Below are 27,592 nucleotides of genomic sequence, written 5' to 3' on the forward strand. Positions count from 1 at the left end.
CAAAGCACGGCCCAGCAGAGCACGTGAAAAGCAAGTTCAGAAGCTGCCAGAGCCGAATTTCCAATTTTCCCCGAATGACCTCCCTCCTATCAGAAAAAGGGACCAATTAAATGCACGAAGGGGCACTAATAGCAAAAGCTGGCTAAGCGTGACCGCCCAGAGCCGGCGACACGAACACAATCCCTGCTCGCCCTCCTCCTCCCCGCACCCCCCGGCAGCCCCTTGGTGGCCGGCGGAGCTGGGGGCAAGCTGAGCGTCTCCGGCAGAGCCACACGGCAGGAGCAAGCCCCGAGGGCACACACGGAGCCACAGAAGCGAGCCCCGAGGGCACCCACTGCCCCAGGAGCCCAGCGAGGCTCGGCTGGGGGGCGACGGGGAATGAACAGCCCTACAGAGGAAACAAAAGAGACGCATCTCGGGGCAAACTTAGCTCCTTCCGCAAGCTGTTTTGCTGGCAAACTGGGAAATGCCAACCCCAGCACGGGCGAGGGATGCTCCCTGACACCGGTACAGAGCCTGGGAGGGAGGGAATAGAGGATACGGAGGATGGCAGGAGAGAGCATCACTCCCCAAGCCGTTATTTCACACCCTGGCCTTAGGATACCAATTTATAGCAAACAACCATTTTCCACTAGCGACAAAAAGCCATTTCACTGAGGAATTTCTGCCCAGCTCTGCTGCCGAGCCCTCGGTTTCTCTCTCGGGGCCCGGTGCTCTCCCCACAGTACACGAAAGCACCTTTCGTGGCAGCGAGATGCGAGGGATTTTCTTGGAAGCCGGAGAGGAGTGAGTTTGTTGGAGGCACGAGATAAAAGTTGAAACATCAAAAGCAATCCAAGTGTTTGCGGGAAGAGAGCCGGGTGGATTAATTCCCCTCCAGCTGGGGAAGGAGATCAGCCTCCAGATACCCACCATCCCTAATTAGCAACCCCTTGAGTGCCTCAGTCTCCCCATGTGAGGTCTGGAGAAGGGGAATACATCTGCCTCTCGGGAAGGCTGCTGCGAGTTGCCATTTATGTATTTATTCGGCTATTTATTTTTTTGTTTCTGCCCCCATGCTGCTTTCCTTGCTCCTAGATCCCGGAGCCTGCGAGCCCCCTGCAGATGGCTGAAAGCAAATCTGAATATTCAAATTGTTATCAGCTGCCCAGCAGAAGGGGCTGGCTCAGCCCGGCTCACAGCTAGTACCCCCCCTCCCCGCTCTGCGGGAAGCCACGGGGAGCTGCTTACACTTTCCTCACCCCTTCCTACCTGCTCCCGCCACCCAGAGCAAACGACAGATCCGAAACGTGTTCGTGAAGAAGAAAAACAAGCGCTGTCTCCCCAGGCTCGCAAAGGTCCTGGCGTGCGGCAGTGGGCTCACGGCCGAGTGTCATCTCTTTGCGGTGCCGAAGGATGGGCACGGGATGCACGGGTGTGCTATGGGTGCACGACATGCTTTACCTGCTCGTTTCCCCCCTCCAACCCCTTTCCCACGGGCTCCTGTACCACTCGAGGTCTTTCCCATCACTGCCAACAAACCGGCTCCTTTGCCTTCCTTTAGAGGCATAAATTAACGAGCAGCCTGCCAAAGCTTAGCAACCCTACAATAATAAACCCGTCCGCACGCACCCTCCATCCAAAACAAATTGAGCCATAAAGAAACGGGCTTCGGAGGGAAGTTCGCTCTCACACAAAGCCGGGACACGGCCGCGTGTTTCCCAGCTCGTCTCATCCCGTGCCAGCGCACGGGGCCAGCGCTCGCCGTGGCTTGAGGCTGCTGCCTGCTGCCTCCTTCCCGGCAATCAAACCTCCTCCCAGCCGTAACCGGCGCCGCAACTGATGGAAATTTCATGTCAATTCAGCTAAAAGACAATTGTAGCTGCAGTTGGGCATAATTATTACTTTGTTCTTCGCGTGCGCATTCCTCGGAGCATGTAATAGGAGCCGTATCGTGTCCCTGCTGCTACAATGCCAGCATCAACCTCATGCCGATACCTGGCTTCCAAAAAAGCAACCGCTGACTGACCTACCTCAGATGCGTCGTATTTAACCAGTTTGTGATGGACCGGTTTGCAAGCCCCACGTGAGCAATCCCCATCTTCATATTTAAGGGGGCTGGAGCAGAGGGGAGCCCATCCCTGGGCACGGCTAGCACAGCGCGGACCGGCAGGCAAGGGCAGAAGCTCAGGCGTGAGGCTGTGAGATGCCAGGAGGTTGGTACATGTGTCCCTCCACAAGTCCCAGACACCGTGTGGGACCTGCTCACGCACCTGCTACGAATCATGGCCAAAATTTTGCTCTCCCAACCTGCAAGACGCGGTCAGAGGCCATGGTTCACCACGAATCCGGGAACCCCCTTCTCCCATCAGGAAGCCAGGAGCAGCCACATCAGCTGTTCCAGCTTTGGCTGAGGATGGATCATAAGCTTCATCCTTGCTTCTTCACCCAACGTCACCCACTGGCTTCATCCATCACTCCCACCCAGCCCCTTCCTCATGGGAGCGCACCTGGAAACGCTTCGGGAAATTACTCAGCCTTCCCCCAGTCAAAGCAAGTATTTAGCATCACTTACCAATGGCTACACAAAAACGCAAACTTTAAAAAAAAAATAACCCCAAACCCCAGACAAGGAACCAACACTTCCTCAACGACACCGCTCGCTAAAATCACTGAGGTGCCTAGGTGGCCTGGAATCGTTCTCAGCACAAAGGGGGCTGGATTTGGAAAAGCAGCCTGGGATCCTCAGTGTTCTTCTCTTCACGCTGACTGGGGACAGGGCTCCCGTCGGTTCCCCCTGCCCGAGCTCGGGTGCAGCTTGCTTTTCCAAAACGGAGTGCCCTGCCTTTCTGAAGCACAAAATCCAGCGCAACTCCAGCTTTCCTCCCAGGCACTTTCTAGGCACTGGCTATTACCTACAAAAAGCCGAGGAGCGTTTAATATCCCTCATTCTGGCGAGTTCGCAAAGAAAGGAAAGTGCTAAGAGTTCAGGAGGGGTGGAGGAGGAAGGGGGGAAAAAAAAAAAGGTTTTTTTTTTTTTAAAAAAAAGCAATTAGTGCCTCTTTGTACAGCTTGGCTACCTTATGCCTGGTTCTAGCTAGTCAGAGACAAATAATGCTTAATCCTGCCTTTGAAAACACAAGGCATAAAGAGGGTTATTCTTTCCACCCACTTCAAGACATTTAACTCCAGTGCTCTGAATAGCCCCTCCGGAGTTGCCCGCCTCTCTCCCGCTGCCCAGCCAGCCAGTTCAGGCTCCCAGCACCCACTGCTTGCTCCCAGCACCCATCGCTCACCCAGCACCCAAGCACGACAGCAGCAATGACCCATTGGAAGGCTCACTGGCCGTGGGTGCTCGTCCCCTGCATCCCTAAGGACCTCGCTGGGGTCGCAGGTGATGCGGGATGCCTGGAGCAAAACGCTCCGCAGCCTTTTGGATCCTCTTCCCCACGGCGACAGCCCTTTTCTCCCCTCTTTCTGTCCGTCCTAAGTGGCAGTCCTTGCCCGCTCCCCCGCTCCCCGAGGAGTTTTCTCCTTCCCTGCTCCCCCCAGGTTTTCTGCTGAATTCCACACACGCCTGCACAGACGGGATCAATCCGAGGCTGCCTCGCCTTCAGCTTATCTCTGCTCCAAATGATTGATTTTCCCTCTTTAAGGGTAATTTGCTGGTGAATTCCATGTATTGCAAAAACCCCTGTGAAATCTAATTCAGCCCGACTGGCAGCTGGCACTTTTGGGAGAGAATACTCAAGCGCCGTCAATTCCCCTTTACAGTTCCTTGCCGTGTAGATCATATTTATAGTGCGCGTGTCTGTCATATGCATATATATGCTACGGATGATTCATATATTGCACCTGCACACGCATGGGCACATGCGATATCCCTGTGCGAGTCTCTGATGTAGCTTTAAGTGACAAAATCCCATGGCCTGGATTTTCTTTTCTTTTTTTTTTTTTTTTTTTAAATTCCCCATTTATCTCCCTCAATATGCTTATTTTGGAGAATTGTTTCAAAATTATTTTAAAATGTCAGCCCATCATACTTGTGCTTTATACAGCCTCTGCCCTTTTCTTCCTCTTCAGTCAACCGCATCAAGGAAAATCAAGCAAAAACCGCGGCAGAAGAGCTGGTTTCTCTGGCGTGCCCTGGGAAAGTACGTTCTCGTTTCTCTTAAGGTACCTTTGCGGATCTTGCAGCGACAGGCAACTCAAACAGGGGATGCCCTGAAGGATGCTCTGCTCCTTTTCCTGCATGGCCAAACCCTTGCCTTCTCCCTAAAAAAACCCTGAGTCATTCAAAGCTTTAATTTTCCGTCTCACACACAAGATTTATTCGTCCCTGCTGATCTATCGCGACATTAGCGAGAGGAGAATCCACCCCCAGCCTGGGAGTGCGTATGAATACACACACCAGTCTTTTGTGGTGTCCGGTTGGGTATGGGCTCAGCCTAAATACTGAGAAACTTTCACGGATTTTCATAACCAGCTCTCAAACACCTTTGGAAAAGTATTCAAGCGGTTTGCTGCCTAGCTGGCAGAGAGAGAAACTCGTCCAAAACCCCGTGCAAACCCTGTGCACCGATTTCCCCCGTGTTCAAGTGTTTTCAATAAGCCATAGATAACACAAAAAGAAAAACCAGCTCACCCGGCTGAACCCCTCTTGGCTGCACCCCAAATCCACGTCTGGGGTCATCTCAGCTCAAGCCGGGTGCATCCTCTTGAGATGCTCCCTGTCCCACCTCACACCCCCAGCCAGCTCTCCTTGGAGCCAGACCATGACCACGTTTGAGGGACAGCAGCCGGGAGTTTGCGAGGGACAGACTCAGAGGAACGGGTTTCTCTTTGGAGGCACCCCGCTTAGATACCTCGTCTGAGACCTTAATGCCAGCCTAGCTCCAGAAAGGCACTTAAACACAGAGGGAAATTCAAGCGCATGCTTTCAAGCGCGGTCTTGTGTGCAACGCAAATACATTTTTAAGTGCTTTGCTGAATCGTTTAATCTAACTCCTTCAAAAAGCAATCATTTAAGTTTGTGCAAAACACACCAGAAGAAAGAAAGACCAAAAACCCACCATTTAAAAAGGCCGCGTGGGCCCGGTTACAAAACACCTTCTTGTTTAATGGCCTCGGCAGCCCACACGGTGTGTTTTAAAGGCCAGACCCACGCGACACCCCATTCCCCAGCTCTACAGAGACACAACCGGGGGGCGATGGCAGGCAGGTTCCCCAAAACCACCCCACCCCATGGGACCCCTGCGTGGGGCAGGGTTCAGGCATAGGTTGCTCCATCCAAGTAGGACCTCGACAAGTGCGAGGGCTTGAAGGAAAGGCATCAAAACTTGCTGGAGGTGCCAGAAGGCACCTGGATGGCTTGGCTCAAGAAAGAAACCAACCTCCCAAGGGGCTCTCCCAGGACTTAATGACATAGATTGGGAGGCAGGAGACAAAACTCAAGGAAAACGATCTTCCTGAAGACTCTAGCTTTGATTTCACGTGCCTCTATCCATCTGCTCTCATTTATTTATTTATCTGCTCTCCCCGGAGACGTGTATAATTCTCTTCTTGTTTTCCTTTGCCCCTTACATAAATGAATCATGTCATCTCCAGCATGAAGGCCGCGTTGGCGAAATAGCTTCTGTCAGCCGCGTCCTCAGTCACGTCCCTGCCTGAAGACCTCGGACCTCACCGTTCCCATCCCTCCACCCCTGCACCCACGGAGAGCCGAGAGGGCCTGGCGCCTCCTCGGCCATCTCAAATCCAGATGGATTGCAAAAGCCTCGCAGCTCTCATGAGGTACTTGAGCATCCGAAATATCACCATCAGGCAACTATCTTTTTCACAGCCTGGATATCCTCTCCCTATTTTTTTCCCCCAAAGCGCTACCTCGATGGTTAATCCAGCCGCAAGCATTAACGAGGGGAAATAAGAAAGATCCACCCCAGGATAACGAAAAAAACCCCACCAACCAAGCCAATTGCTTATAGCTTTGCTCCCTCCAGATATTCCAAGACACCAGCTCTCCTGTGCTTCTTATCAGTGAAAATAATGCTACGGTCAAAGCAATCTGTGCTAATATGACGGTCTCCAAAGACGCGTACAGTAAAACTCCTTCAGACTCCCTTAGAGCGAGAGGTCCTCTCTCAGCAGTTTTAAAAAATCTCAGCCAATCCTTTTGGGGAAATCTCAGGAAGTTAAAGAAATACGCCAAGAGAATGAGTCTATTTTTTGCTGGTGCGATCGGGAAGGCAAGGCTATTTTTTATTCTCCCATTTTAAAATTAGCAAGGCTGAAAAGTGAATTCTTGAATGGGAATCACTCCAGTAAAATGAGCTTTTAACCAGAAATAATGACAGATCCTTCATCCTTCTGGCACAAACAGAAGTGTTACAATGCCCTTCAAGAACGGATCTGCTGACATCTCTCAGAAAGCACGACAGCGGCTCTATTCAGAAACTATCCTAAGCATCTGTCATATCTATATCTTCTTTATTAGCAATTGACATTTTCAAGAAAAAACAGTCTTTTTATCTGCTTAATAGCTCATCTGCACCTCTTCAGGCTGAACTCATAACTCTTGGATGGTGACATCATGTCACAAGTAGATTATTAGTTCTGTGTCATAATCACTTCACATGGAAAAAAAAAAAAGGGATTTCTGGGTGGCTTTACAAGACGCGGTGAACTCCACCTAGGGCTGGGGAAAAGCAAAGCCATCATTTCAGCCAGCAAAGGCATCTTAGAAGATGCATATTTTAATAGACCCACCGGGATTTTGGGAGGGAGATGTTGCCTTTTGTATTCCTCGGAGCTATCACATCGTTTACCCGAAGCACGGGAAACCATCCTGACGATGCCATTTATTCTGACAAACCCTCTCCCCTCATCTCTCGCTCAGCAGGAAGAGGGATAGGGAAGGCTCCGGCTACATGCTCCTGCCATTCTGAAGGATTTTGGAAAGTTCACCATGAGGTGTCAGCACTTGTTTGAAGCAGACACCATGCAGCGTGGCGGGGTTGAAGGGTACCGGCACACAGAAGCAGCCAGACGTGAACTGCACAAGTCAAATAATCAGAGTAATTGAAGGCTGCAAGCCCAAGGCTGGAAAACATGCTGCAATCCCTACGTGGCACGGACCGGCGCGTAACAAATAGGAACTCCATTAACACGAAGGAGGAACAAGCCTCCAACGCTCCCGGCTGGTTTGCAGTGATGAACTGGTATCCCAGTCCCTCCCCAGCTTCCTCCAGCCCCACGCTAGCAGGTATCTCTTACCTCCTCCCCGACAGCAGCGGTACCGGTCCCCTGGGAGAAAACCTCCTCCCTTTCTAAAACAGAATGGCAAAGGACTGCCCGACAAGAGCCCTCGGAAGCGGGCGAGAATCAGCATCCCACACAATCCTATTTTCTGGCTCTCGCCGGCCGTGCAATCCTGACTGCATTAAAGCACACGCCGTGCCTGCGCTCTGGGGAGGGCATCTGCACTGAGCTGAAAAAGGGGGCATCGGGACATAACCATGCACCTCATCGCAGGTTCATCACCCCAAAACCACACCAGTGCCACCCTACAAAGGACGGACGGAAGCGCCCGCGGCACGGGGTACCTCACCTCGTCTTTGTCCTGCACCTGGATGAAGAGGGGAAGGGCAAAGCCCACCTGGGCCAGCTCTGGGATGGCCACGCTGTACTCCGAGCTGTTGAACTCGGGTGCGTTGTCATTGATGTCGATGACTAGGATGTTGAAGGTGGTGGTGACGGTGGCGTTGGAGGGTGTGCGGTCATCGTTCAGCTCTGTCCCCTGCAAGGAGAGAAGACAACAGGGCAGCCTTTATTTTTCAGAAGAGTAAATGTAAACGAAAGCGTGCGTGCCGTGAGTAGACTCTTGCAGCTTTTGCTTCCTCCGCCTTGCCAAGGAAGGGTGCTCAGTTGGTGCTGCCATTGCCCCTTAACCTTGAGCACCTTTCCACGCCGCTGACCCATTAACACGCAGGGATGGTGACCCAGCTCTCCCATCACCCGTGCTTCAGACCCACAGCGCTCTTGCAAACCTTCCCAGGGCTTTAACGTCCCACTTGGGATGGCTGTGGCCAAGTGCTTGCTTGCCCCTATCACGCAACAAGTTGTCAGAACTCGGAATCACGCTGAGGGATGAGTAGGTGGTTTCCTTGCCACAAGAAGTTAAACCAAAAAATTGCCTTGTGAGATGTGGGGGACAGTCCTCAAAATAAGGGAAGCCACGATGGAGCAAAGAGCGCTCCTCTTTTCTCCTCTGCCATCTCCCAAGGCGGGACCAGGAGCAGGGAGCAAACCACCGTAGTACGACTAAAGGGACAGAAAACTAGGGCAACAAAAGAAAATAAGATTTAGACCTTAAAATAGGTTTGGCAACACGTGTCTAAATATAGAGCTGAGTCATGACTTCATATCACACCTCTGTCTCAAGAAGGACTTTAATTTTGCTTTCCCAAAAGGAAAGAGTGCAGATTTTATTGCCAGAGAAGCAAGACTTGTGGAACAGCCTTTTCAAGCAGAGTCCCTCCTCTTGTCCTTTGGATAATCTTGCTTTGCTGTGGGCACAGAAAAGCGACGCTAACATGACCCACACGGCTCATTGCTATTCACCGCTTCCGCACGCGACAGCAGAACAGGCTGATCCGAACAAGGAGCAATCCAGCTGTATTTTCACTGCGTGCTCCAGGATGAGAGCAGCAGAGAACATTTTGGGTCCCAGGGATGCGGGCCGCAGAGAGTTGGCATTTGCGGGAGGATGCAAAGTTTGTGGGGAGAGGAAATAAAAATCTCTCGGATCAACAAAATATAGTTGGAACTGCATTATCATGCAGGCAGGAAAACGGGCAAGTTTTCAGGTTCACAAACCTTTCCAAGATTAAACAGATATTTTTGTCCCTATTAAAACCAGAAAATCCTCCCTCTCTCGATTGCTACTGAATTTAAACTATAAAAGCCCAAGCCAAGAGATACCAAGGATGGATGCAGATCTCTTCCCCGTGCATAAAGCCCCACAGTATGACCTGCGCCTGGGACCACAGCTGCTAATTCCTCGCCCCTTTGCCCCCGGACAAAGCATTGCGCTTGCCAAAATGAGAAGGTGATGTGCTGACTGCTGCCCTCCCGATCAATGACCCTTCCTATGATGCTGATTTTTCCCCCACCCCGGCCCAGCAGAATCTATACTTCTAAATGTGTTTCCAACCAGCTGCCCAGCTTGGTATTGATTTTAATTACAGGGCTGCGAGCGAAGCCGGGGAGCCGCTCTCAGGTGGGGCTGGAAGACCACGCTCCAGTGCCTTTTCCTGACGAGGCAACTTTCAGCATCACTCCTTCCCCGTGCCCGCCGGCGCCGGGCAGATGGAGACGATGCCCCGTTACACCGTATTCTGCTGATATGACAAAGTGTTCCTGGTTTTGCTGGGGTTTTGGGGGTGAAAGGTGGGAAACAGGCACGAGCGGGCACAGTTCAGGTGCCTGAACGTAGGTGGCGCGTGCTATTCGCAAGCCCAGGGCACCTGCACGCTGCCAGCAGATACAGCCGCAGGCAGATCTAGTTGGAGACCAGGCAGGGCACCAAAAATGACCTTATACATCCATATAGAGGCAATCACGTTTTGGGCCACCGTAGAAGGGGGCTGTGTTAAACATCTCGCTTGGCTTGGCCGGGGAACGGCACATCGTGGCTCTGGATGCTCACGGGAGCGACGTGTTCCAGGTTTGTGCCTCCACCTCGAAGGACCTGTCCCCAAGCTGGGTGCCCTCCCCGTCCTGCTCTGCCGACGTGCCTCCCGGGTGGAGGAGGTCTCACCTTCACCGTGAGGATGAATCCAGCGCTATAGAAGGGGTTTTCCCGGTCCAGCGGCCCATTCAGGGTTAAAGCTCCGCTGATGTAGTCCAGCGCAAAGATGCTGTTGGTGTTACCTGAGCAAAAGAAAAGGCAGCGTGAGCACAAGCAGCTGGTACGGCCGATGCCAAATGGCGTGGCGGGGGTAACGCAGAGAGGGAAGCGGGAGGACGCGAGCCTCTTCCCCTGCCAGTCTCCATGCGTGACCGGACCCCGTGCTTAAAAGAGAGGTTTTACAGAGCAGACCCGCTGCCAGGCCAGGAGCTCCAAGCTGGGCATGGGCTGCGGTGGGCTCTGCGAACCCTGCCCATTATCTCGATGTGCTTTAAAACCTAACGGCCGTAACAGTCCTCTCCTCCTCTCACCTGCCCCAGCTCAGGGCTCAAAGCGGCGCTTTCCTTCCAACAGCCGATAAAAGTCGCGAATGCTGCAGGCTGCTGAAGAATTTCAAAGGGTTTTGGTTATTAAAATATGCAACAGCAGGGCCGAATCCAGGTGCTCCCCTCCGAATAACCACCTGCATTCCCAGGGCACCGTGTCCCTGGGGTGGGCACGGCCTCTCTCTTCAAATACAAGAGTTAAGGGACATCAGTCCAGGTTAATCAGAGGAAGGCGCAGACGGATCAAGCTCGCAAGTGATTCTTCACGTTACAAGCTTAACTGTGGGGTCTCTTCCCAGAGGATGCTGAGGATGATAAAAGTCCACATGTATTCAAGGAGAGACCGGGAAGGTTAATCAAAGGAAAAAATTAAAAAAAAAAAAAAAAAAAATCTGTCAAATAACAGAGAAGCCACATGCAGCTCGGGAATTTTCTTAGCTGGACGTATTCGGTGCCAGGGAGAGTATTAGGGTAAGTACCACAGGCACTTGTCCTGCTTTCATGCTCTTGCCAGATGTGCTGACCTCATGCAGCTGCCTTGTTTTCCTCTACTTGAGCCAAATTTGGCCTCTGTGCCGGTCCTTACGTGCAAGCAACCAGACAGGGTGCCGCGGAGGGCAGTGCTGCCTCCCGAGCATCCCATCCTCGGCTTGACTCCTCCTCCGGAGTTAGACACCCAGAGAGGATTAATACAACGCTTGAATCTCACGGCCAGCAGACACTAAAAAGACGAACGTCCTGCAGTGGGAATGCCCTTGCAACAGCCCCAGGTGCTGTCTCTGTCGGCCAGACGAAAGCAAGCAGTTGGTACGCGGATCCCGGGATACCTGACACCGGCCCAACACAATACCGGAGGAGGCTGCTGAATTAGTGATGACCAAGGAGGTTTCACACAGGTGTACGGCCACCCGCACCACTGCCCACATCGTCTCACCATATGCGGAAACCCCTGATCCAGCCCCAAACGGGAGCGAGGAGACCCTGCAGGGACGCTATATTCATCCCAGTCAAAAATAAAATAAACCCCCCTCGTCTTCTCAATATATCTCGGCGTGAATGAAACACACACAACATTTGTCATTTCCTCGGAAGGGAGCTGCAAGACAGATCTGCTGCCGCAGAAAGTTGTTTCCCATCACTCAGCATCCCCCTCGCTCCCTTCCAATCCCCCATTTAACCATGCTGCAATTTCGTGGGATGGCCAAAGCCTCCAGGTCCTCTGGCTCTCCCCTCCCTCCCGGCCCTGGGAGCCACCTTGGCTTTCACGAGCCGCTGGCTGCCAGCAGCTCCTCTCTTGCCCAGAGCCCTGCGTGCCATAACACCTTTCTCCCCCATTACCGAGCCTTTCTATCTTCCTCCCGGATGGAGTGCCTCAAATTTCCATCCTTGGTCTTCTCCTCTCTCCACCCAAAATGGCCCGCTGACTGCTGGCCGGCTTAACGAACTGACACACAGCTACTTAAAATATTAGCAGCAGCCTAGTTTGGGGTTGGTTTTTTTTTTTTAATCTAACTTTTTGCTGCTGTACGTGAAGATCTCTAGTCTTCCGCCTTGGACCATTCCTCTCTTTTCATCATGACTTCCCACCTTTGCTCTGTAATTTACAGCTGATTCTTTAGGAGACGAGTTCTGATACCAGGTTTGAAGGATGCTCCATGAGATATATTGAATTGTGCTGCAAGGCATTTAAATGCTCCAGGATGCCATGTTACCATGGTAAAGTTTATGCGTCAGGGCGATCTTGGTACACTCCTCCTAATATAAAGCATAATAAAATACCTTTTTAATCACAAACCACTGTTCTGCTAACAGGAATCCGTAAACGCGGAGACCAATGGATTTTAGTGGAAATAGGTCAATAGGGCAGGAGTCGGACACAAAAGACTAAACACGGCATTGAGCGCCGTGTCCTAAAAATGGTGACGTGTTTCGTATTTGACCACAGTCACTTTTTGAAGGATAGATGAATAAATTAGGGACCCAAATACCCTCCTCCCAGGCTGCACATCAGAGGCTTTTCTCTAGCTCAGCCTCCCCAGCACAGATATGCATCCGATGCCCTCCGGGGCGCCTTTCTGCTAGTAGAAAATTGTCGGATTTGCAAATTAGCCTCAGAAGGGAAAGAGGTGTCTCCAAACTCTTCCCTCAGAGGCCTTTCATAATTTCCTCTACAATGCCTCTCCAACCACCGCTTCATTATTCCTCTGACCAGTGATCCCCGCTGAAGTACTCACGCTGACGAACAATGCACGTTCCCCCGAGACGCTTTCTTTGCAAAAATCTCTTTAATCATCTTCACATGCCTTCACTTTCCTCAGAACAAGGAAAAAAAAAAATTTAAAAAAGGTGGGGGAAAAATAGCCAATTTTGTCTTTCCCTCCCCACCCCTGTATAATTTCTCCTCCCCGCCTGGCTCTTCCCCGTTATCTCTCCATCAGCTTCCTGACCCAGGAAAAAGCCGAGCCTGGGTTAGGCGCAGCTTAGTCCGCAGCTGGTGGTGCAGATGGCCACACTGGCTGATGGCTTTCAACCCGTTTGTCCGCTCCACTGCTTTCCCAGTGCTTGCTCCGTCCTGCTCCCAGTTGCACTGATTGCAAGCTCCCGGCCAGCCACCCGTAGCCGCCTGTGCCCAAGGGTGGCCTTGGAGGCAGGTGGATGCCAGGAGCTGAGCCAGCTCCTCGTCATGCTGCCCCAAAGCTCCGGCCGATGGCTTGTGTGACCGGTGGCCAGCGCTGCCTGCCGAGCACGCCAACAGAGCAAACTGCGGTTTGCTCCTCGCTGGTTTTGAGGCGCTACCGCAGTGCACAGACACGGGATGGAGAACACAGAGGGGATGGAGAACCTTCGCAGGGATTTCAAACCCAGCCGAGAGCCCCAGATAATCCTGTTTCTCGGAGGACGCGGAACAGCGCAGACCTTTCCACCTCCAGGTTTGCACTTTGCAAACTCTTGTAATGACGCAGAGAGGACCTATCCTGGCTGCACTCGACATGGAAGCCAAGTGACCTGCAGAAAGGTGCCCCCGCTGCCCCCTCTCCTCCGTGTCGCCCTCGCACGTTCTCCCACGAGCAGCACTCACGCCACGGCACACACCACCTTCTGCTCCGCACCAGGCGATGAAGCGATGGCTCACTCAGCTCAGGAGTTACCGGCTGCTGGACGCGTCCCTGCTTGAGCCATCTACTGCCTAGCCTGAGGTCTGGTCTGAGCCACCAAAACATTTCTGGATGGACACCAAGGACTTCACTCCCATGCCTCTGATTTGAAAAGGGAGCCCAAGACCATGCTCTGGTTTCTGCCAAACAGAGGCTTACGTGTCCTCCACCTCCTTCCCCATCCAGACAAGGATGTGGCACGTTCACAGGCAACGCAGCTCCATCGCACGGAGCCGGCAAAGCTAAGGAATAAATGGGTCTTCGTCAGCAAAGGAGCAGCTCTGCTTTCAAGTGCTGGGAAAGCAAAGGCGGCCTTAAGAAAAGCAGGGCAGGGAGCAGAAAATAAAGGTGAGGCTGCCCAGGAGGTAGCAGCCACCCCGTGGGAAGGCAGGCGCCACTGCTACCTCTCTGCTGCCACCGCAAACCTACGGAGCTGGGCACAGCGCGAGGTGGGGGACAGCAGGAGAGACCGGGAGAGACCCCCAGGGTAGGAATCAGAGATGGGGCAGAAAGGGTGAGCAGCAAAAGGGAATGCAGAGAGGAGAAAAGGAATGCAGATAATGTTTTTAAATACTCCAAAAGACAGAGGAAAGGTGAGAACAAGGAAAAAAAAAAAAAATGAACTTTGGGACAGCAATATGAATGCATTTCTGGCCGAGGCGTTGCTCTCACCTGGCAGGGAACAGGCTTGCTCAGGACATACAAGTCCAGCTTCTGGCTATGAGCCAGGTAAAAGGAGAAGGAAAACTTCCCCATCCGTCCATCCGTGTGCAGGTACAGGGACAGCAGCAGCTCCTCCATCCACCGCAACCGGGCAGGAGAGCGGGAAGGCAGGGACCAACGCGGCGCTGGGTTGGGAGCAATGGGATGGATCGCAGTAGCCCATTCGGAGTGTTTTTCCAGGCTCATTGAGGAACGGATGGTGGCATAGGCATCATTTTGGAGAAACACTGCTATAACGAGGGGTTTTATAGATGAAGGCCATAATGTTTAATTGCCCTCGGCCAACACTCTCACAGTTTAAAAAGTCCATTAAAAATACTGGCTCAAACCCAGGGAAAAAAAAAAAAGACAAAAAAAAGACATTGATGTCTCCTCCTTCCTCCCTACCCCTTTGGCCTTTGAGCATCGTTCAAATCCCTCGGAGGGAGAGATGCAGCTATTGCCCAGCTCTTGCCAAGAGCAGCCTGTCAGCCAGGGGAAGCCGATGCCCCCGTGCAGGCAAATCCCACCCCCCCCCCCCCCCCGGCCCCTTCCTCCACCTCCCCACGAAGGGCCGTTTGTATCGGGGAGCTGCATCCTCAAAATGCCCCGGGCTTGCTGAGCCGCTGAACTTGGAGCGGATGACTTTCATGAGATGTGAAAGGGGAACCCATCACACACCTTGCACCGGATAATTTATTAATCAAAATGTGCTCCGTCAGGGCTCCTCGGCACCGAAATAGATGCTGTTGGATGTGGTTCACAGAGTCAGCAACAGACACAGTTATCATCGTATAAATAGTCCGTCAGCTGCCGTGGCCACCTCGCTGCTCTTCACCTTGAGTTTTTGCCCCCGTGCCATACGCAGGGAAGCGCGCCAGGGCGGATACCTTGCCCCACGCTTAAGTTCAAAAGGCACAAGTTATTTCCAAAGGAAAAGGGGTTGTTACAACCTGCGCTTTATTTCTTCGCTCTGCGTGAAATCAAGATGCTCTAGGAAACAGTGCCCGTCCCTCCTGCTTTGGTTTGTTCTTCTTCCCAGCAGATACAGTTCTCTCTGGGACAAGCAATTCAAGCCCAAAGCTGTGTGTCGGCACTCCTCCGCACACGTTCGCTCTGCAAACAGGCGTTTTTAGTATCTTCCCCAAAAGATTTAATTGCCTGTTCTAGCACAACTGGCAGATTTTCTGATCTCGCAGAGCCGCAAAAGAAACTCGGATTAAATGCTCGCACGGTTCCCTTTTTTAGAACGATACAGGGCGAGAAAATAAAAGGAGAGATTTATTACCTGAGGTGCGATTCCCCCTCCCGAAGCCCCCGGGAGCTGCGGCCAGGTATCAGGGAGAAGAACAGAGCCCGCAGGCTTTAAAGGTTCCTGCTCTGAGGATAATTCATCCCATGAAAGGATGCTGAGTCTTGGACCACAACCACTGTTCCCCCACGTCCTCGGCGGCTCAAAGGGAAGGCAAATCACCAGCACTGCCTGGCTTGGGTTTTTTCCTCCCAGCTTTTCCTCTTTCCATGAATTTAATCCTAAAACCCCTCTACGGGAGAACAGCTAACAGCTGGATCGTGAGTCAAGACAGCAGAGCAACGCAGAGAAAACGACAGTAAACGCTTATTTCACTCGTTTCTGTAAATGCAACAATTTAACCCTCTGCCTGAGCATTTTGCCCGAATAAACAGGGTGCAGGAGGTGCATTCCCAAAAGAAAAGGGGCTGGTCTGGGCACCGCCACCTCGGAGCAGCAGTTGCGGAACGCGGTCTCGCCCCACGGCCGAAGGGTACGTGCACATAAAATTGGCACTTTCTTAACGGCTATACCGTGCCTGCGCTGGATGTAGAGACCCACAAATCCCCTCTCCTGCCTCTTCACAACGGTAAGCAGACTCGTCAGGAGAGCATGCGAAGAAGTACGCTGTAATATTCCCGGTAACAAATCTGAATCAGCTTTACACGGAACCCCCACATCTCCAGGCTCAACACCTTTCAGAAAATCTTCCGCTCAGACACCGATTACAAAGCATCTCCGAAACGGTTGTTTTCTCTAGCCCCAACATGAACAGAGACAGCGCATCCTTTCCCAGTGGTTGCCAACATCTTGAATGCACGTTGAATGCCAGGAAGTTCAATAGTCCCAGAAATTCAACAAAAAATATGCTTTTCTTTCGTATTTACACATAAATGGGAATGTATAGTTTTAATTACTGCAGGCCATTTGCTGGGGGACCACCTGCCACGCAAAGCATTATCCCAACCGTATCCATTTCCAGTGATTTCTGGATTACCAGGGAGCCAAAGCGAGATGCCAACGCGATGACGAGGCATCATTAGCAGCGGGGAGGAAGACGGGGAGCAAGAGAGCCAAGAAAAGAGGGGCTGTGGCCGCAGCCACCATCTCTTCTTCGTGCTGTCTCATCCCCTTGCATTGGCAGGGTGGGAAAACAGCCTTTGACGAATAACTTGGCGTGAGGCACTTTTCCACCCATCAGCGTGTCCTCCCACAGCAATGTTCTGCTGTGATGACTGCCTTTAAATCACGCCGGAAGGCCCTCCCAGCAGGTGTAATTTATGAGGACTTTAACACCCTAGCAGTTCACCGAGCGATCCGAATCTGGGGGAAAAAACCCGGTGCGATGTAGCCAGCTGGCAAAGGGAATATTAAAATTAGCGAGTCTTGTTTCCAGGGATCCTCCCTGACGGCCGGTTTAAGGGACTCGGGGAAGTGGTTTGCTTTGCCCTGCCTCCTTCATTAAGCTGGGTCAAAACATGAAGGGAGGTGTTGGCAGCGGAGGGCTGGGACGCCTCTTCGGCCGTCGAACCTTACCTCAGGGGTTCACGCTGCACTTTCAAAAGGAAGGCAGCGGGGGACTCCAGACCTGTTAAGACCACGTAAAACATGTTCTGATAGCTACTGCAGGGATTTTTACACACACGCACACACATGTATATATATATGAACGATTCTTCTCAGGCATGCTTCCCTCTTGCTTTTGTAACTCACGCTTCTGTTACATTGTGCAAATAATGATTTCTAATTCCTGCTTCCCTTGGGATGCGCCAGCTTTAGGAAGAGAGCGCTTTGCCAGAAACTGCATCAGCCTCCTAAAAGAATCAACTTTTTTTTGGGGGGAAAAAAAAATTAAATAAATACCCTAAAGGTTTGTGCAGAGCCCCAAGGACCAGCTCACCGACCGAAAGCCCCATGCTCCCTTCCCCTCTCTCCTGCAGGACTTTCCAAGCCTCGGGAAGGACGCGTGGCTTGCCCTTGTGCAATCTCCCATTGCCCATCCATCACGGCACCTGAAACGTGTCAGGCAGGCAGGGACTGACGTGCGGGCATCTTGCAGAGCCCAGGGACCCTTTCCCTGGTTTAACCCTTCGATACCTGCCCGAGCAGCGCAGGTCACCCTCACATCTTCGGGCCAGGAGACGTGAAGTCTCCTGACTGTCCTGGAAAGAAATGAAACCCGAAGTTTACCGCTAGCGAGCAAAGCGCGAGACTGCTGTCACACAATACGTTTCTTCTAACAAGAGCTCACAGGCCAAAGTCCCCTCCTGCCTATTAATTAAATTGCCATTTAATTCATGACAAAAATCCTCCTCTTAAAGAGCCAAAGGATTCCCCACGCCCCAGGCGATGCGCAGCAGCAGCAAACGTGAAAACACGCTGCCGTCTGCAGTCCCGGTCCTGCCGAGAGCGCCGGGGCCCTCCGATTTCCACTGGGAAAAATCAATCTCTGTTAGACCGGAGAGTTCCCCTAAATGAAAAGCCTTATCTAGAACAGGTCGTGTTATACAACAAGTCACTCACTTTGCCTGGGAAATGAAAGATGATGAGGCAGAGTCCCCAGCACAGAGGCTATCTCCATAAATCTGCCAAAAAGGAACTGTGGATTACTTTGCTGGATTAATTATCTGTCCTTCAAACAGAGTCCTGACCTCAGCGGCTGAGCATCTCCAACCTGTCAAAGCAGCTGGGGAACCGGGGAGGGAGGGCTTTTGCAGGGCACCGGCTGCGGGACGCCTGCGCGTTCCTTTTTGCCCTGGGAAAAGCGGCAGGAACACCCGTCGGAGCGACGGGACCCCCGGCACCGACCAGCCGGTTGAATCCCGAGGTCTCCATTTGGATTTCTTTTCCAAATAGCCTTTTGCACCGTGGTGACCCCACTCCTTGCAAAGCGAAAGGCAAAAAAAAAGCGCACGTTTTCATGGGGTTAAAATGCTCGGATTGGAAGGAAGGGGGAGAAACAACAGAACGGCTTTTCCCGATAAGATATGGGAATGATTCCCAGTGCAGGCAGGCAGCAGGCAGGCTTGTCTGCCCCAACAGGACAACTAGCCAAAGCCATGACACAGCTAGATCAGCGCTTCCTCCATCATTTCAGGCTTAACAGCTTTGTAAGCTGGCGGCATAAAGTTAGATCTTAAGCCTTATTTTATGTGGTTATGGTTAATCTTTTAGTTTTACTGTTTTCCTGTCACGGGAGGACCTTGTGCTGGAGATAGCCGTATAAATAAGAGCTGCTGCAGTATATCCCGAGGCACAGCCGCCCGAGGGCCGGAGCTGAATAGGACACCGGCAATTCCAAATTAATTTTTATACCCCACCTCCAAATCATACCAATGCTTTAGGTATTAATACCGAAGGAATGATAAACGACTAGGTTACTTTTCAGCTCGCTCTCTGCTGTATATTCAACCCCAGCCGGTAAAATCAGACCGGCCACATGCAAACCCTGTGCCTGAAGACCTGGGAAAGCTGGGAAGAGGCATCATCCATCCTTGCCATGAAATGGGAACGGCATCACCGCCACCTCCCCTCGTGCAAGTGAGCTGAGGTGAGCCAGGTATAATTACGGCCTCCACTGGCCATTTTCACTTTTGCTTACGGTTGGTTTCTAATTTAATTTGCTTCCCCATTCCCATATGTTAGACTGTGGGTTTTTTTTGCAAAATTGCCATAAAAATTTACCAGCTCAGGCACAAAATCTGCTCGCTGACCTTTACCATCGTGATTGAGGATAATGACAAGTTAATTACGCTTTACCCGCCTGCCAAAAAAAATCGCTTGCCTTGGGTAAGCAGGATTTTGGAGGCACGCTAGTGGCCGGTTCCCGCGTCCGGACTCTTAGACACCGGAAGGTAACAGCTTCTTTCAAAAGCAAGAAGGAAGTCATGGACGGTATAAGGAAATGCCTTGAGCAGAGTGGAGGAGGCACTCACGTTCCTACTGACTTCAGAAAAAAATTGTTTGCCCCATGACAATGTTTTCTTTAAAATTTGCCCTCAGCCACAATCCAGCAGCCGAACAGAGCTGGTGAACTCTGGCTCTGGCAACAAACTCAGAGCATCCTGAAAGCTGGCTTCAGGGACTTTGGAAACCTCTGCTTTAAGCTGCAGGCAGGGTGAGGACGGGGAGGAGGCAGGAGGCGCTGGTGGGTGCCTGCAGTCGTCCCTCTCTCCGTCCACGGGCTGATCCTTCCCAGCACCATCGCTCCGCAAGACGTCAGTGCCGACAGGAGGAGGACTCCTGGCCAGTTATGAAAACACTCTGCAATTCTCATGTTTGGAAAAGAAAAAAAATAATAATAAAAAAAAATAATGCAAAGCAGTTCAATCACTCTTTGATGTGTTCTGCCTGATTCTCCGATACAAGAGCTGCCCCCCACCAGGCAGGACCGGGGGCAGGGATTAAGCTCTTGGCATATGCAAGCAGACGCGAGGATGTTTGCACCGATTTGCCTGCCTGTCACTCCGCACCCCGCTGCCACCAGGCTCCAGGAGCGTGCCTGGCTCCCTTCCACCACCCCTCTGCCCGGCCAAAACCGCCAGGCTGACGGCTACCCTGGCACTGAGCAGGGGACGCTCGCTAAGGGCCGCCGTGGCTATTACCCAGGAAAACCAGATAGACATGAAAATAAGAGCACGCGTGAACGCTCCAGGTAAAAAGCCAGGGTCTAAGGTTGGGTTTCTTTGCTTCGGCAGAGCAGTCGGGCCTGTCCGATGAGCAGAAAGCCTGACGTGACTGCGAGTGGACGGGTGCGTGTAGCAAATTAACCCTCTACAGATTGCACGGTCGTTTCTGTAGGTTTGAGCCGGCAAACAAAGGCTCTTGGAAACCCAGAGCTGTTTGTACGGTGCTGGTGCTGACAAGGGAAAATTAGAAGCCTACAGAATTCTGGCTCAGAAAAGGGGTCCATGGCCATCAGCAGATGCCTGACGGAAGGTGTACCAACAGGACAAGGATGACTCTACGATTCTGTGATTTCCCAGCTGCTGACCGTCTCCAGGCTTTGAGCTGGGTGAGGTTTCTATAAGCTGAAGGTTTTTACCGTTCTCACGGTAGTTCAGCAGCAGCTGGAAAAATTAGTTTGAGGTTTCAGTCCGGTCTCCAGTGAAAGAGAGCCCGCATCAGTCAAAAGAAAGTCCCTGCTGCACTTTACCCAGATGGATACCTGCGATCTGGGGGAATCTCTCATTTAATTCGTGCTGGGGGAACATTAGAATAAATTGCAGAGGGAATGAGAGGAATAAAAAGTCCTTGCATCTTCAAAGGCAGACTGACCTGGATACTTGCAGTCAGGATCAATGGACTTGAAAGTCAGGGTGAAATCACCTCGACCCTAGAGGTTGATTAAAAGAGCATTTGAAATAGCTGGGCTTTAAGGGACCGAAACTGGGAAATTATTTCCGCACGTGTAGCTCAAAGGCGCTGCCAGCCAGTGGTGCAGCGAAGAGAGGAGGCACCGTTGCCATTTCTCGCTGTGAAGATCCCCCAAAAGCAATGCCAGAAATGGGGTTACAACCCTATTTACCCCCAAGCTGGTCCCTCGCGCCTGCGTTAACCTGAATAGACTGTCCGTCCCCGAGGCACAGCCCTACAAAAGCAGTGGCCAAGTGCAGCCCAGCGAGCATCAGAGTCTGCCTCGGACGTGGCAGAGGCTCGCTGACCTCAAGGCATCTGAAATGAGACGGGTCCACCCCCAAAAACTGGCCTTTCCAAAAAGCAGCTGTGCTTTATCTGGGAACGCCTGCCCAGACTGCCCTGCCCCTGGCTCTTTTGCCGTCAGAAGGGGTTGACAAAAGAGATTTGGGCTTGCGGGGCTGGAAGGAGGGTCAACCCAAAACCAATGACGTGGCAAGTAGGGTTCAGCACCAGATACCTCAGACTGACCTTTCTTTAGAAAGTAATTCTCTTATAACCTGAAACAGTCATTTTTTCTCACAGCCGGTCAAACCAACCTGGTAGACCTTCCCCCAGCGGGAGGTCCCCAGGCTATGGTTCCAACGGAGCCAAGCACTGCGCAGCGTCAGCAGTTTCAGCACGCTAGGATGGGTTGCTCGGGCTTCAGAGCCGGTCCATGAAGGCAGGATTAATCCACGTGCCTATCAGAAGGCAGAAACCCTCCACCGCTTTAATTAAGCTTCATTCTCCAGCCCTGCACCCTGGTGGGTCCAGCCTCCTGCCTCCTAGCTTACGAAGCTCTAGCAATGCCTCGGGAGGCCAGCCCTCGGCACGGAGACGCCGAGGAAAATGCCAGGAGCTGTTCAGCCCCTAATCAGTCCCATTTTCTCCCTAAACAATAACCACCGCACCGCCAACAAGAGTTTTACGCCTGGCTCTTTGCAGGTCTCCTCCGTGGCGTTGTGTGAAGCAGAGCTGTTTGAGGCTCGTCGCTGGGATTGAAAGGTTTCGCTACGAGACGTTGTCAAATTTGTTAGAAATAACATCCGCGGCTTGAGGAACGGGAGATGCCACGACCGATGCGCTCTGATAGCACCAAAGGCAAAGCAAGCTTTTCGGAGGGGTAAAAGCTTTCAGTCGTAGCGGTAGGCTACGGTAATTAGCGACGCTGCACCAAAAGAGCAAGCAGTACAGTCGAGGAGAAACTTAGCCAAACGTGATCTCCCAGGCACGGGATGTACAAAGACTTACTGCAGGGCTAGCTCCTCCAGCCCCGCCGGGCTCCCCACCGTGACTTACCTGAGACGATGGTGTAGCCGATGCCCCGGGGACGGCCCTTGTCCTGGTCGATCGCCGTTATCATCCGCACGGTGGTACCCTGGGGAGAGAGAGGAGACAGAAGGTACAGCCAGCCCAGCTGAGCACTGCTGGGGCTGCAGGGTGCCCTGCCAAGGCACTGCACCTCTTACCGTGGGCCACGTGCTTAGGAAAACCTGTCCAAGGACAAGGCACGCCATGGAAAAATGCCATCCCTGCTTCTTGGGGTAGTTCGGGCTCACCGCTCATGGCTCTCGTGCAAGCTGCCAAACTCTGCTAACCCACCCCAGGATGTGGCTGGCGATGCTCTCCCTCTCCCCACGAGCTTCAGCACTGGTCGCTACACCAGTTGTACCTACTGGCTTCCCAGTTTCAACCGGTCCTTTTCTCTCCCTGCGTTCTTCAAACGCGGCACCCCAGGCAACGAGGGATGCTCGCGCTGGCCATCGGCATCCAGCTGCATAACTAAGGGAGCTGCAGAAATTTTAACTGAAACCTTTGAGGAGGAGGAGGAGGAGGAGAGTTGGGCAGATGCTGAGAACAGGGGATTGCCCGCAGGCAGGAGCTTCTGCAACTGCCAGCTCACCCAGCTCATCCTCCACCCTGCAGGACAAACCTGTTCCTTGTAGCCCAGCAGAAAGATCCACGAGGCCAAGAGTCCCCCAAAACCAAACAACAACAGAAGTGACCCAAAATTCTTGGTTAGTTCTTTAAATAAAAACCTCGTACGCTTATGTCAACTCCAGAAGCTGTACTTCCCCCGCCGCACTGCAGTGAGCCCATGTGAATACAAACACACGCACATGCACATAATTAATGTAGTGTGAAAAAATTTACAACTCAGCTGTTCTTGTTTTCATTGGTTTATTAACAGTGGGAAAAGCAGCACATTTCTTTTTTTTTTTTTTTCTTCCTGCCCTCAAAGGAAATGTCAACAGAGGCGTTTGCATATCTAACGAGGGAGCATGGTGGAATGGCACAGCGTTGAGTTTGCCCTGCGGTCCATCAGCTGAAGGCCAAAGGGAAGAAGCATCACCGGTGGAAAGCGGGGACCTGCCGTCTCCCCGGCTTGCAGAGCCGTGCCCCTGTGAGCTCACTGGAGATGCTTTTGCTGGCCGTAAAGAAGGCTCCCGGGGCCGGGCAGATCTGCCCCTTCCCTGATCTCTGAGGGCATTCCAATAGACTCCGTAAGTAAATCCACGTTATTAACCGAGAACATTAGCCATAAATCCCAGGTCACTGGCCTCTGAGCAGCACTCGGCTGGTGAGGCTCAGCCGCTGCCAGAGAGCCTCTAAATCACCGACAATAACTGTCCTTTCCAAAGGAGCAAGGATAGCTAAAAAGCACAAGGAAAGTGGGGAAGGAGCAGGTGGGGAAGCAGAGCAAGGGATGTAGAAAGGAGGGCAAGGCAAAGCGGAGAAGAGAAAAAAACCAAAACCCCAAACAAAAAAACCAAACCGAGAGAGGCATGCAATCCAGCACGCTCTCCCCCAGCCTATTCTGCTTTAATCCGCCATCCCCACAGGGCAGGCGTGAACCCCCCCTCCACTCCCCGGCAAAGCGGGAGCTCCTCAGTGGCAGGGGCGGTGGGTGAAGGCACTTGGTCCATCTGACAGCTTGCTCATCGCCTGTCAAAAAGCGAGGGAGCCGGCGCAGAATGATAAGTGTCGCCTGCCGTGCGGCACATTTCAAAGGGAAGGCAGCTGCGGGAGAAGGCAGGGCTCCCGCGATGGCCGAGGAATAGCAATCGGCCTGCCGACGCTGGGGCCGCTTTATCTGCGGGAAAGGTCCCTCCCGTAGGAGCCAAGGGGAAGGGCTGTTGGGAGAGATAAAAGAAGCGAGCGCAGATGTTGCAGCAGGGAAAGTTTGGGAGGGGAGGAGGGGGAATCTCGTTCGGATATCTCAGCGGCGCGTGCCGTAGAGACGTCCATAGCAAAAGAAACGATCCAGACGTCTGATCGCAAGAACGAGGGCTGCCGGAGAGCACACTAAGGTTCACCCGGTCCTTGGCAAGGCTGTGATGATGGCTTCCACGCTACTGGTTTTGGAGACCGGGTCTCCCCCTCTTCTCCTAGCAGCCCTGTGTGTCTCCTCCTTGTCCAGCCCCTCCTGGGGACGAGCCACACTTCGCTAGTGACTGAGAAACATGTGCCGGAGCTCCCTACCGTTTGTGGGATGCCATCTCCTGGAACCACAGCAAAGGCAGGGACCTGGGCACCTCTTCGCATCCCTCCTGGTTTCCACCCTTCCTGCCAGCTCCTTCACAAGAGCCTTCCAGTATCCACAAGATTGGCAGATCCCAGCTCCTGGGAACGGATGATCCCTCCCCGAGCATCCATACGGTGTTTAGGATCAATCTTGATCCTTTTGGGGAAGAGGCTGAACGAGTGCCAGAGGATAGGCATAACGTTTATCCACGTAGCTGGTGGCAATTACTGGTTTATGTAGTGAGCGGTAACAACAGACAAAGACAGCCTCAGGGCACGATCGCTCAGCACCGTCAACAGGAAGGCGTATTCCCAGTCAGGACGTGTTGGAGCCAGGTGATGTGATGCACAATGCGATGCTACGTACAGGCTATACTTATCTCTTAGTACTTCCAATGATCCTGATGTGCCTTGCCCACCATACCAGCAGAGAGAACTTAACCAGAGAGGAGAGCCTCGAAACGGGAAAACAGCCCAAACCAAACCCTTGATCACAGCCGTACCACGAAGGCAAAGACTGACCTCTCACCAACCACACCTCAACAATTTCCAATTTCTCTGCCAAAAGCCTATCAGACCACGACGCCCTTCCTTTTGCTATCTAGGTCTTGGCACGGCAAGGGCAGGCGATGCTGAGGCAGCCAACTGCACCCCTAAGTTGGAGGGGGACGCCCCCACACTGTCTCTAGCCAAACCCATCTGGCAAGGCTTCCACTTATGGAAACCCCAGATTGACTTCCAGCGCCAACAGCTCTGCCCAGGGCTCAGCCCAGGTATTTGCGGCACGAACCTGCGGCTCTCGGAAATTCCCAAATATTCCCGACGTTCCTTAAAACAAGGAACAACTCGCCTGCCTACCGCAGGCAACGGTGGCTGCAAGGAGAGGACTCGGCTGGCAGGTATAGACCAAAGCACCAGAACAGAATAACTCTCTCTCTCTCTAGGGAAGGACGAAGGAGGTTTAGAAAAGTAATAATCTGGAAAAGCCTATGCTTAAAAAAAAAAAAGGCACAGAAAATAAAGAATGGCACATTATCCAAACAAAATCAGTGGGTTTTTTGAAGAGGGGCAGGGGTAAATCAATCCTTTTTTAATAAAATCCTGAGCTTTTAATAAAGCGTTCACACTGATGGGCTGGAAATATTGTAAGAAAGAATTAAGTCGGAACTATTGAGACTCTAGGGCAAAAATAGCACTGATTCTACATTATTTCTTCAACCCAAGGAGTTTTTGGAGGGGAGGGGGATGGTGCTGAAGAATTAAAATTGCTTTAATCATATTTTACATGTATCTGTACCATGCTATTGCAAGGGAGTACAACTGCTGGTCTCAGAACCAAGCACCAGCGGGGTTTGTGCCCCCTCCTGCCTTCACGTGGCTCCCTGCAGGATAAAGCACGCTTTCGTCGCCTTCAGCTTGTCTTTTAGCGAGTGGATTCCTCGTCTTTCACCCCCAAAATGAAGCTGTGGTGCTGCCTGGACCACGCACCAGCTGAGGTCCAAAAGCAGGGGCTCATCAGACCATCAGCATCTCCGCAAGGGGAAACGGGTCCTCTTCTCCAGCCCCTATTAACTTGTCTGGAGAACATCAATGACGCTATCCAGTCCTCAGACATTGTCAGGACAGACACCCAAACAGACTCGGAGGATGAAAAAAATACGTCGCCAAGCCTTGCCACAGCCGCAGACAGCGTTGGTGCATTCGGGTGCCCTGGGAGAGATGTCTGAAGTACGCTGGGACGATAAACAGCATCAAGAAAGAAGATACAACACCTCCAGGGACAGCAAAGTCTCTCCCCACTGCGTCCTCTTCCTTTGCCCAATAAGAAATTTCTTTCTTCTCAGCGTCCAAATAAGCATGTGCCCCAAACGCTTCTAAATCACGCTACCAGATCCTGCTCCGAGAAAAATAAGAGCTACGACGGCACTGCTCTCCCCTCTTGCACCCCTCCACCCCTTCTTCTTCTTCTTCTTCTTCTTCTTCCCTTACAGGATTAGGGACTTGAAAGGCAAAGCGCAGCCCAGCGTTGCAGCAGGAGAAGGAGGGGGGGGGGGGGAGCGCTTCAGAAAGCTGCCACGGCAAAAAAAATCCTATTTCTCACTTCTTAATTCCAGTCAATTCCAGTCAAAGGGCTGATAGAGATCTGTTTGCGGTAATTTGCTGCAGTTTATCCACTCTTTTCACCTTCTATCAGCTCTTCACTGACGGGCTGGCTGACATGCTGTTACTCGAGTGAGGAAATTAAAATTTGATGCAATAATCCCAAATAAGAAGGATTTTATTAGGTAATGTATACACTTTAGATGAGGTATTCTCGCCTGATACATTGATAGGGGAACACAGACATGCTGTGCACCGCAGATAAAAAGAGAGGCAAAAGAGACGGAGAGCGGGCGCGGGGAGCAGCAGCAAGACTCCGCTCGGTAGATTTGGGGCTGGGATGAGATATCTCGAGCACGTTCTGACCCGCTGAGCACGAGGGCAGGGCAAACGTCACCCAGAAATGCACTGCAGCCTGTTGGCTTGACCTGAAAGTCTGGTTTGGGACAGAAGTTGGCCAAGCCCAGTCTCCTCACCCAACTTTGCTGTTACCTTTTCGGTAACAAAGCCATTCTGTAGGGTGACAGTGTCCACTCCGCACGTGCGAATGGCTCCCTTGGGTGGTAGGGCAGGGCTCATGAGAAGGCTTCCCCTGAAGAGGTGAAAATGCATGTGTTAAACCCCGGGCTTGCCAGAGCAAACCACGTCCTTGTTTTGGCAGCGGAGATTTCTCCTGAGAAGGATGGGACTTTGGGTCCAAACCAGACAGCAATACCACCGCCCACGTTCAGCAGCCTTCCTCCTCTTCACCGTGTCTCTGGTGGCACCTATCCACCTTGGATATCTCAATGCCTTTAGAGATGTTACACGGGGCCAAAGAGAAGTCAAAATCTCTAAACCCATCAGAAAACTGGTAACGCTTTGGTGAGCACTCCTTCATTCCTTTCTTTTGTCAGGTTACGCCACAGTTACTTGCTTCCCGCAAACAGTGTTTGTTCTGGGAATAACTGTGATGCACGTCAGTGCATTAGCACAAGGAGATCGTTGAGCTCCACTCTTAACATATATCATTAACCTGAGAGAGATCCCCTTTCCTGGATACCAGCTCTCTCAGTGAAGGTGATGCAGTCTGTAATTTTTGATACTCATGGGACTTCCATTTCTATAATTTCATCTAAGGCTTTTTTCCTCCCCAGTTAAGGGTGATCTACGGAGTGTTTTTTCTTCCCTGCAGCTCATAGTGCCCACCACAGGAATACTCCTTGATCTC

At 52.1% G+C, this 27,592-nt stretch overlaps 1 protein-coding gene across 5 annotated transcripts in view; it reads right to left on the minus strand.

Moving 5' to 3' along the window:
- The window catches only part of CDH23 (cadherin related 23), a 207,333-nt gene that overhangs the window by 81,489 nt on the left and 98,252 nt on the right, over nt 1-27,592 (minus strand). For all 5 annotated transcript variants that reach the window (XR_008577914.1, XM_054832459.1, XM_054832455.1 and 2 more), the window contains exons 9-11: nt 22,057-22,135; nt 9,797-9,909; nt 7,586-7,774 (exon numbers count right to left, since the gene is read on the minus strand). Coding sequence is in view for 4 of the 5 variants with exons in the window: in XM_054832459.1 (XP_054688434.1) it covers nt 7,586-7,774; nt 9,797-9,909; nt 22,057-22,135 (381 nt within the window). In the remaining variant the exon portion in view is untranslated. The remainder of the gene's footprint in view (nt 1-7,585; nt 7,775-9,796; nt 9,910-22,056; nt 22,136-27,592) is intronic.

Source organism: Grus americana, chromosome 7, assembly GCF_028858705.1.
Source record: "Grus americana isolate bGruAme1 chromosome 7, bGruAme1.mat, whole genome shotgun sequence".
NCBI classification, from domain to species: Eukaryota; Metazoa; Chordata; class Aves; order Gruiformes; family Gruidae; genus Grus; species Grus americana.